The following is an 11,054-nucleotide window of genomic DNA, read 5'->3' on the forward strand; positions in this document are numbered from 1 at the left end:
TACTAGCCTCCCATGCAGTCGTGTTTAGGGGAGTCGTATTACCCTTCCCACACCACCCACCCCCACAAATTAAGGGAGAAGGGGAGCCTAGTTTTTCGCAGGTTTAGGCTTGGACCGAGTAACCCCACTTTGCAAGCTTCTCTCTGAAACTAAGCCCCAAAGCTCTGCTATGGCCGGAGGGGGGGGGGGGGGGGGAGAGAGTCATTCAGGAAAGGGAGCCAAGACAAGTGGTTGCACAGAGCAAACTGAGCTAGCTTGGAATAAAATAGTTTATTACTGTTATACCCAGCACAATGCAAAATTGTTACATTGTTGCCTTGTATGTAAAATAATCTCTTTTATATGTCATATATATTTATATCTATCTATTACACAACCGCATCTATCCCAAACTAAACTAAGAAAGAAAATTATGTGGGCGATTGCAGTTTACAGACGGGACCCTGTCACGAAGATTTGAATGGGCAAATGATTCTCCTAGTTAATGCCGGGCAATAAAATGTTCTTTTCCGATGGGGATAAGCTGACTGGAAAATTTGGATTTGCAGGTTAGACTTATTCGGTTTCCAAACTGCTTACGATGGATCGGAAAATCCAGGAAAAACTTTCATGGAGATACAACTGGGTATAAATAAAATTACACTTCTCCGGAAGAATCATCAGAGTGAACAGCTGCGCTGTCAAGCAACGAATTGTAAATCCTTGAAAAAAGGTCCACAGACAAAACTACTGAACTCAACTGGTCCTTACGGTTAGTTGTTTTTTTATTGGGGAAGGGGGGGGGGGGGGGGGCGGAAATCCGGAATCTTAAACCTTCAACAGATTAAAAATTATGAATTCATAGGTTTCATACAGTATAGTCAGGGCAAATTCAACAGATTAAATCTAAGGGACCTAAATTTGATTATTTCGTCTCCGTAGTCTCAATTAGTGAGCTTAAGCAATGACGACGGCGACGACAACGGCAACGCCACCAAACTTAATGAGCAAACACAATCGCTCTGCACGTGCGTTTTACATTTTGGCAAATTTCTTCTATGTCCTCTGCAAAACAACAACGTGAAAAGACCAAATTCTAGATTTTTTGGAGAACGTGAGCACACGACGGTGAATTTTTCATTTTCTTTTTTAACTTGAACGCCACTCCTACCAATTTGGTTCCTGGCTAGTTCGCCGTTTCTGTAGAAGTTGAGCGAGTTGAAATAATCTCGAAGTAGCACAAACGAAATAAAGTAATATTTTCAGGTGACGTTTTCGTTGCCGTTGCCGTCATCGCTGCTTAAGCTCCCTAATTTTTACATTTGAATGGGAAACGATTCGAAAACTGAGGAAGTACAGTATATCTGGTAAATGGCCCCTCGTGTCAAATTATTCAGTTGTAATGTTACTCTGTATAACTGAATTTACTGCCGCACATATGTAAAATTATCTTTACACGAACGTGTAGCTAGCTAGTCTTGAGATTTCACCTAAACTGGAACAGCTGACAACTCTAGTCAACAAACAAAACCTTAAATATCTACTAATATAATATTGCCGAGGAAACATTTGCTTAATGGAGCACTATCACTTTTTCATAGCGTCACTTTTGTAAAATGAGTTTTCTTTACAATTACTCTAACAGTGCACAGAAACTCATATTTAATAGACCATATTCGTATTCTCGGTATTGAATTGAATTTAGCTTGCAATGGAGGTTCTTGCATTAGAAGATATTAAAAAAATATTTGCATGTGAATAGATTCGCCCGTATAAGCCTCGTGCGCAAGCTTGTTCCAGTTCAATACGAGGATCAGTGAGCACGGTCCATTGCCTTTGGCTGCTAATAGCCAGGATGGAGACGGAATTTATGTTCTTCCTAAGTATTTTGGAGGAATCACTAAAAATTGTTTAAAGTCGGTTTTTCTCTGGAGAAATCACTATTTTCCTTCCAGTGATTTAAGAGCAATTCCATGTTAAAAAAGAGGTTCTAGCTTACATGCATGTAAAGGTTTGTGAATGAATGCCCTAAGTGTAACACAGGTAAGACTTCCAGGCTAAATTCTGAGCTACAATTTCTCCAAGACCTAGCCTTGGCTGCCTAATCCACCTCTGACCCACTGCAACTATTTTCATTTGACTAAATAACTATATGGTTCAAAATGTAGCTGTTAGTTTTGCATTTAATAGTGATGAAGTGACTTTTGGCCATTTTCATTATGGTATCATTTGCCTAACACTATCAGAATTCACTTCGTTTAACCTTTCAAATTCGATTTTTTTTTTAATACCAAGGGGGTGTAAATAGCGTGCATAGTAGTCGTTTCCTTTACAAGCGAGCATGAGAAGTGAACTTAACGAGCCTTCCATGTTCAGTCTCTCTGCTATGCAAGCTGGGAATGTATAGATTAGCATGACCTGACAGACAAAAATACTCATATGATACCATCATGAAAGTGTCCTATTGAATGTGACACTTTGACATTAGTCTTTAGAGTAAGCGTTTTATCAGTTGGTGGAGAGCACTAGGCTTAGTTAATATTCATTCTTTGTACTTTATATTTTGATCACCCTGGATTGCAAAATTGTTCAGAATGATAGCAGTGAAAAAAGGAGGGACTCTGACCTCCTTGGAAATTTGTTTTGAACGTTCCATCTGTCTTGTTTTCTAATCCAAGATGGCTGCTTTCAAACGTGACAATATTTCAGTACCATAAAAAGAATTGATACACCAAAATCGTATCTCTGAGTTCCTGTATTTGCAAGCCACACAAACCCCTGTGCACTAGTAAAACTACAGTAGTCATAGTGAGTGCGTAGTTGGTTCAGCAGTTTACAAATTAATACAACCTTAAAAATACAGGCAAGATCTGTTTTTGCAGGTAGCCCTTCGGGTAAGATTAAACTGGCCCACAGAAAACAATGGCTACTAAACGGTAACCTAGACACAAAGAACGACTGTCTTCTGTTACTTATAAACTACAGCAAGGTTTGATCATAAAAGGCTGGTTATGAAGTCGTTTAGAGAAGCAAGCAATGTGTTAGAAGCTGGCTGACAGAAGCTCTCAATCCAATCTCATACTGAATTTCACTTAATGCAAAGAGAAATTATTTGGGTAGAGTATGTACAAAAAATTGAAATTAGCCAAAAAACAGTGCTTGATTCATTATCTGCAGTAGTCTTGAAAGTTATCAAACACAATTCCAATTATTGCATGAATGCTTACACGTACTTCACTTTAGAGCTTAAACAAACTTGTTTCAAACAAGGCCACGGCTGTGTGCTGCTGTAAAGCTGAGTAGTACATTGATCCTCATCCCTGTTGATGTTTCATTACTTGCATAGTTGATATCACATTGGACAGACAACACTGAAAGAGAAAAAAAAAACATTTGCCAACTGATACTGGTGTGAACAGGCAAAGAAAAATAAAAGAATGAAATTGGTCAGGTTGTTACTTCTAACCAACCAATAATTGAATAATTATTTCCACAGAGTTTGTCTATGGGTTTCAGCCATATCAAAACGTTTACAACTTCTTGATTATACATAGTCAAATAATTTACGCAGTGCTCAGTATGCCTGCAGTATAACAGTATTCTGATAGTGATCAAAATTTAATTTCTCTAAAACGCTATGTGATATACACTGTACATCATAAGTATTTATTATTCAACACATCATAACACTGCCCAAATAATTATGGTCATGGTGCACTGAATATTCATTGTACGTAGTCAATAGGTCAATAGTCAATAGATCAATAGATAACTAATTAAGTTCTGTTTCATATAAATTGGTACAGGCAATGACTACCCGCATATAAAGAAAGCTAATCAAGGCAGTATACACTGTATGTAATTTTCTGTGTCAGGGAGACACACCCCCTTCCCCTACACCACAAATAAAGTGGAGGGGGAGGGGTGAGGGGCCCTTATGAATCATGCATTAGGTGTTTTGTTCAATGCATGGAAAAAGAAAAAAAAAAAGATTTCTTGACAAAATGTCCAGACAAATCTCATTAAAAAATTTCCAATAACATTAACCTCATTTTAAACCGTTTAAAATGACCAGGACTGAAGATACATGTACAGTTATTAACAGGGTTATATATTGGGAAAGGTTTACAAAAATTAGTAGTTAACTACTTATGAATTTTAGAGTTTGTAAATTATCTTGGGATATTTCATTAAAAGTCTTTAGTACCACAATCAAGAAATACTACATAAGAGTGCACACTCGCATGTCAACAAAACACTGCCCTTATAACAATGGTTGATGTTGACAGCAGGCTTGTCTGATAATTACGATTAATGTAAACAGGAAAATGTGATTTGGTTGAATCAGAACTAGCAAGAATCTTGTAAACAGTGATCAATGTCCTCTCTCATTGATTTGTTTTTCTATGGAAACAGTCGCAAAACGGTGGACACACTCTTGCCTTAATACCATAAGCATTTATATAATGTCATTTTGTTAACAGTTCAGACACTGACTGCTATTGTCATGCACATGTGAGCATCATCCTAAGGAACATGCACCTTTTTAAAAGTTAAATAATAAATAATAATTATATGAATATGAAAATGTCACTCTTAACCAAGCATGTGTTAATTTTGATTAGTGACATGTTCTGGAATAAGAAGACATTAAAAGAGCATTACTAAAAAGTCCTTCATACAGTGTAAATGGCTTTTGGAGTTACTGGAATACAAAATGGCTCTTTAATATCATGTACCAGCAAAAATTCAAACAATGATAATTCTATCCCCTCTCCCCCTCACCACTGCTGAGCTGTCACCAAAACGAGGTCTGATGGGAGACAGGGATGTACAATATACGGTATTATGATTTTTTTTCTGTGTTTTCCTCCAGTGAGAAAGAAAAACACAGTCTGGCTTGCAATTTGCATTTCCTTCAACTGGTTGTACTGTCTAAGATTGAGTGGGTTATTAAACAACCACCTACTGCATCTACTTGTTGGTGCATACTAATACAGAGGTATTTTTTGCACAGTTTATTACTGGCGGGAAAAGAAGGTCTTAGCAAGGGCTATTGGAATCTAAAAAGAAAATTGGGGGTAACCACACAATTTTTAGAGATCATTTAGAAACAATAATTCTAAAAAGTGCTAAATACAAAGCAATGTATCGCATTTTTATCAAATTCAAGCTTTATTATCTCTGAAAATGCATGAGTACAGCTGTACCTCTTGGTACTTAAAAAAAATATTTTCTTTTTAAGTACCAAGAGTTCTGGTTTCCAAGTTCTGCTTTCTACGCATAGTTTTGAACGGCGTACAAATATCCATGTGTTAGTAGGCACCACCCATAGGAAACCTGAGTATCTCGAGATGCGCAGAACGTATGCGCAGTAACAAAAGTACGCACCATCCTAAATAACATTATGTTGGGTGTGCAGATCCTTGGGGTGTTAGCATGATCCTGGTACAAGTATCATTTTGGTGACAGAACAACAGTGGTGAGGCCAATCCTGTAAGAGCTCATCCCAGTTGTCTATTTGAATTCTCTTTACAATGCTTGCATGACACCAATCCAAAATCTCATAATATTGTTACAAGACATCATAGTGTGAATTTACCTTGAAGTTCATAGCTGTACTCAATCTCGTACCCAGAGTCTTCAGGCTTTTTGGTCAGCGGGGCAACGCCGGGAAGACTCTGGGGACATCAAATTTTATCACCGCAGGATTTCTGCGGTAAAACAATGGAAACCGTTATGGAGCAGCCAATCAAAAAAATTGAATTTTTTCGATGTCCCCAGAGTCTTCCCGGCGTTGCCCCGCTGACCAAAAAGCCTGAAGACTCTGGGTACGAGATTGAGCTGTACTGGAGTGCGATTCTTGTAACCGTGTGAAAACTCACATCAGAATCATGTATGCAGTTAATACAGTAGTTATAGTTAATGTGACTGTTCAACATTCCTTTTTGATAATTAAAAAGGAATGTTGAATAGTCACATTAATATAACCTGCATACATGATTCTGATGTGAGTTTTCACACCATAGAATAAAACTCACAAGTGTCATACTGTCACACTGCTATTTTTACTGCTATAAAAATAATGGATATAGGCCATTTATTCCATTTACATGTAATTTGTGGATTTCTCTTGGTTAGTAATCAAAGGAGGGCAAATCATTAGTGATTTATAAAATACCTCTAAAGCTCTGGATGTCGTCGTCTTGCATTCATAAAGAAGTTTGCAACTGTACCCCTTTCAAGACCAAGTTCTTCCGCAAGAGCATTCTGCATTTCTTTTGAAGGCTTTTTAGTTTCCTTGAAAATGGCAAACAATGCCCTTTTCTGTGAATCTGTAAAGTAAAGCCTAGACTTCTTTGCTGCTGGGCCATCATGGCTTTCCCTTCTTGCTTTTGCATCAAGTTCTAAAGCAGCTGTAAGTACATCAACAAACGCATAATTATGAGGACAGAGTTTTGGAAAACAAGAAGAAAGGTTGATCATCATTGTTACATGTCTCCTGTTGAAGAATAGCCTGCGAGCAAGCATTCTAGTTTGTTTTGCACACATTTTAGGTCAGCCAGTGGTGAACCAGGGGTGCTTACCATATACAACTGTACGCAAACCACCCGGATGAAAATTTTCGGCATACATGTAAATAAGAAATGATTTAGCTCGTCTTAACAGAAGATGGATGACATGCAAAACGTATGAACATCAGCTGTAAATCCCAAAAGGAGTAATAAAAATGCATCACTTAGACCAGAAGCCCATAATTTTAGAACTACTCCAAATGGAATGATGCATACCATCTGATTTTCCAAGCACCCCAGGAGAACCTGGAGCGACAGAGAAAGCACATTTGCATGCAAGTCAATCATTTTTAAATTAGCCTGCAAGTACATGTAGGCGCTCTAGTTTGTTTTGCGAAAGTTTTAGGCTAGCCAGTGACGAACCAGGGGAACCTGGAAAGAGTTGCATAAAACTAACGGCAGGCGTAAATGCTATCGTCAGACATTAAAATACTTAATGTGACTGGGCTGAAGGTCTAATGCCCGACGTTAAATTTTATGCAACTCACCCCTGGTGTGACAGAAACTGCACCTGCACACGAGTCAGTCATTTCCAAATTAGTCTGCAAGCAAGCACTCGAGTTTGTTTCTGTGAGTTTTAAGCCAGCCAGCTTGGCAAGCCTGGGTGAACCAGGGGCATTTGCAGCTTTGCTGTTCATTTAACAAACAAGATCGCCTGCTTGCAGGCTAACAGGCTAATTGGAGAAATGGAGACATAAGAACTGATAGCAAGATGTAAATCAAACCATTAAACTAGTGGGGTCATAGCTTTGTGTGCCCACTGTTAAATGAATGGGCCAACAGAAACCCTGGTGGTGATAATTATTGGGCTGGTGAGTCACTAACAAGTGAATGGAAACTGAAACAACAGTGAAGCAGACTCAGTGGTCTAAAGAATACAGCTGAAATGTTAAAAAGGCTGTCAGATAATGGTGGTGGACCAATCGCCAATAAAATCAGTGACTGATTGGAAACTTCGAGGGACATAACAATCAATAATTACTGTATGTCTGATGCACAATCTTGAGTGTTGCAGAAAAGTGAATCTTTGTGAGAAATCAGAAACATAGGATTATTGTCCATTTGAGACTTCCCAAGTGACCCACACCAGGCAGGTCTGGCCCGCATTTGAGCGTTTAAACCCGCTGACCCGCCGCAACTGAGTAAAAACCCGCATTTGTGTTCAAGCTCTGAATTTTTGATGAAATCAGCCAATTCCTGAAAGAATCTTAATTTTCAATGCCGTGATTCCTACAAATAACAAATAAATGGCTCGTAAAACATGTTGAAAAACTACACGAATTGCATGAAATGGCCATTTTAGAGACCCTAATTTTCAAAAATTTCTGGGGGGGCATGCCCCCAGACCGTCCTAGAAGCTTGCGCCTTCAGCGCTCGCTGCTAGCGCCTGCGGCCCTCTTAACAACACATATCCAAACCATTATTTTCGTTTTCCAGACTCCAGTTATGAGTCAAATCACACACAAGATAGCACTGTTAGGGGGTAGGGTAGGGAGAGTTCTCATGATTCTGTGATTAAACCTTTTAGGTGAAAATGATTTCACTGTGGGGAACTAGTCATAACAAGTTTGTTCGAAGAGGACCCATCTTGTCAGGATTATGGGGGTTATTGAAGAGTCCCCACTGATCCATTCAGCTAGCAAGATTTAGCAAAACTAGATAAACAAGAAAAGTGAGGTTTGAATCTCATGGTCATTTTTTACTGCTGGTTAGAGGAGTGGCTATGCAATAAAGACACCATCTTTTGAGGTTGAGGAAGGGGGCTGCAGGCAGAGACCACCATCTATTTTGGGGCTTGGTGTGTCCTGTTCAAGTATAGTAGTTTTGACCACTTGCGTTAGTTAGCAATAATTTTTAATCACTTGCAGAAACTTTGGAAACACTCAAGACTTTCAAATTTTTCCAGACTTTTCCTTTACATGTAGTTTCCATACTTGTCCCAGATCTTGAAACCCAGTTTGCAGATTTTTATACTTTTTTAAGAGTTCTAGACTCTGAATAAACACTTCTTTAACCAACTATAACTGAAGACTGATTGTTGTGACCAACTGATTGTTTCTGATAATCAATCATAAAATCAAAGACTTCCCTCCACTTACAGAAGTAGTCAAAACTCAGTTATCAGTCGAACAGGACCCACCAAACCACAAAATAGAGGAGGTCTCTGCCTACACCCTCCCTCCCCCTCCCCCAGTCCCCTTCCTCAACCTTTATTGCATAGCCACCCCTCTATCCAGCAGTAAAAAATGACAATGAGATTCAGACCTCACTTTCCATGGTGACTTATGCTAGCTGAATATTTCTGTGTCAAGTCAAATTTTAAAGCCATTTTAAAAAATTCTTGTTGCGATAAGATACGATACGATACAATTACTAAATATTGAGACATGGTAATTCCATCAGCTACATAATTAACATTGTTGGTAACATTAATTTTTGTGAGAAAGGTAGTGCCTTCCATAACCCTCCTACCCCATATAAGGTGGGTCCTCTTCGAAACAGGTAAAAAATTAACCCACTTTGCTCTAAGAGCATTCTGAGGAATTCTTTACATGTGTATGATTTATCCAAAACATCTAATGAATTCATTCCAAAAAAATGTAATGTGATCAAAAGGTTTGTTGACTATAAAATTGTCCAAGATCTCTATCTTCACCTCTTTGAAGAAAAAAGTTATTTTTCTAGAAATGGAACAATATCTCCGGGATGTAGGATTTATGTGAATGATTTATATCAGTCTGTCAGACAGACCTGAGAATTGACGGAAAAGTCCTGTGTGCCAGATGATGATCAATGATAATGATTACGGTTCAATGGTTCAATTAAAAACAAACTTGATATCTACAGAGTAATTAGTAGGATCTGCACTTTGCAGACTTTGCCAGAGTTCTGTACATATGCACTGGTCTTGAATATGAGAGGTTACAAGGGCAAATTATCTGCATCAATAACAATGTGGTTGAATGAATAAATAGCAAGTACTGTATTAGATAAACAAAGAACCATTATCAGAAATTTGCTAAGAAAGTATTTACCATTTTCATCATTCAACTGTTTACTCACCTTCCGTCCTAAGTTGTGGGATTCGCTTCACTTCTGGTAGATCTAACCATTCCTTCATTTTTCGAAATATTTCTCTACCCCCTCTGAGCTCATTCCAAGGTTTTGGCTTTCTCAAAACATCACTTAATGTTCCTTGAGATCGATTTAAAACTTTACGTGCAAAAACAGCCTGTGGTATTGAGTATTTCTTAAGTTCATTTGTGAGTGCTTCGGCAATTTCTTTTGTGTCAAGATCTTCGAATCTTTTCATAAACATTTCTGAGGATTCGTCGTCGAAAGTTCCCGTGTCATGCAATGACTCTCCGCGTTCTGACGAACTGCAAGTCTCTGAATTTTGATTATCACTTGTAAAGTGTCGTCTATCGGGCTGGTCTTCATCTACTACGCTATTACTAGAGTTATAACATTGCAAATGTGCAGCCGTGCTAGCGATCAATTCATTGATCTGTTCTAAAGCGACCTCTTCCACTACAACCATTCCTCGAGTATTTTCCACTGAAAGGCCTTCTGAAACCACAGTGGTCGTAATTACAGAAGCTTCTGTACCTGTCCCATTATGGTTCGTTTCATTCTCGCTTGTTTTATCGCTTGCACTGTCGGAATTCGTAAAATCGTCAATTCCCTGCTTCAAACGACAGTCTGGATCATTTATGCTTATCTCGTTGGCCATCTTCGAGTGTTCGTTGAACGCATAGGGTGAATTCAAAGGAGATTTCTTCTGCAGACCTAATACCTCTGGAATGAACGTTTCAACGTTACCATTAGTTTTCGAAGAGCAGATATTGTTTGTGTTGTCGTTGCAAACAGACGAAGTATTGACTTCTTCCGAAGCACCAAGAGCTAGTGGATCCAACTCGTCCACATCAGCTGAGCTTGGGCTAACAGACGCGTTCGACAGTGAAGGCCCCGAATTTGAGGAAGGATTTTCGCCGGTGCTCATCCCAGGCAGTTACCTTGTTACCAGAGGTTTAAGCTAGGGTATAAACGAGTAGAAGGATTATCAGATTTTCACCAAATTTTAAATGAAAACAGAGACAAAACTACCTTTTGAAACGAAGACGCCGCCATATGTCTACTGCTTGACTTTGCGACCACTCCTTGTTGATTGGCCGCTGGGAAAAAAAATTCCCTTCATTTCACGTGTCACTTCAGTTTCCTGAATCTTCCCGCCTAAAACTGGACAAAATTTGTTGTTCAGAACTGTCTAAAGTGAAAGTAAGTTAACTTTACTGCTGAAATGGTCATGGACATTTTAAGGAAGGACGAGTTTCCAGTAACATCTCAAACCTGGCCAGCAGAAACATTGTTTTGAAATATAAAACAAGTTGTATCTGCTTTGCAGTCGGTCCTATTAAAAAAAGAAAATGAAAAACTAAAAATAAACACACAACTGAAAGAAACAAAAAAGCGAAAAATATTGTAACTCTTTAAACTGGC

At 38.6% G+C, this 11,054-nt stretch overlaps 1 protein-coding gene across 2 annotated transcripts; it reads right to left on the bottom strand.

Moving 5' to 3' along the window:
- Window positions 1–6,160: 6,160 nt before the first annotated feature.
- On the bottom strand, window positions 6,161–10,710 carry LOC146456592 (uncharacterized). Of its 2 annotated transcripts, XM_085093087.1 has the most exons (3): window positions 10,662–10,710; window positions 9,618–10,590; window positions 6,161–6,395 (listed from the first exon to the last, which is right to left on the bottom strand). In XM_085093087.1, exons 2-3 carry the CDS (start codon window positions 10,555–10,557, stop codon window positions 6,163–6,165), a joined length of 1,173 nt encoding a protein of 390 aa, XP_084949213.1. In that variant the 5' UTR covers window positions 10,558–10,590; window positions 10,662–10,710; the 3' UTR covers window positions 6,161–6,162. The 2 variants fall into 2 exon arrangements, with proteins under 2 accessions (XP_084949213.1, XP_084949212.1); XM_085093086.1 differs by having other exon boundaries at window positions 9,618–10,695.
- Between the last annotated feature and the right edge of the window lie 344 nt (window positions 10,711–11,054).

The sequence above is a fragment of the Pavona decussata genome, unplaced genomic scaffold (assembly GCF_977016875.1).
Source record: "Pavona decussata unplaced genomic scaffold, jaPavDecu1.1 SCAFFOLD_254, whole genome shotgun sequence".
NCBI classification, from domain to species: domain Eukaryota; kingdom Metazoa; phylum Cnidaria; class Anthozoa; order Scleractinia; family Agariciidae; genus Pavona; species Pavona decussata.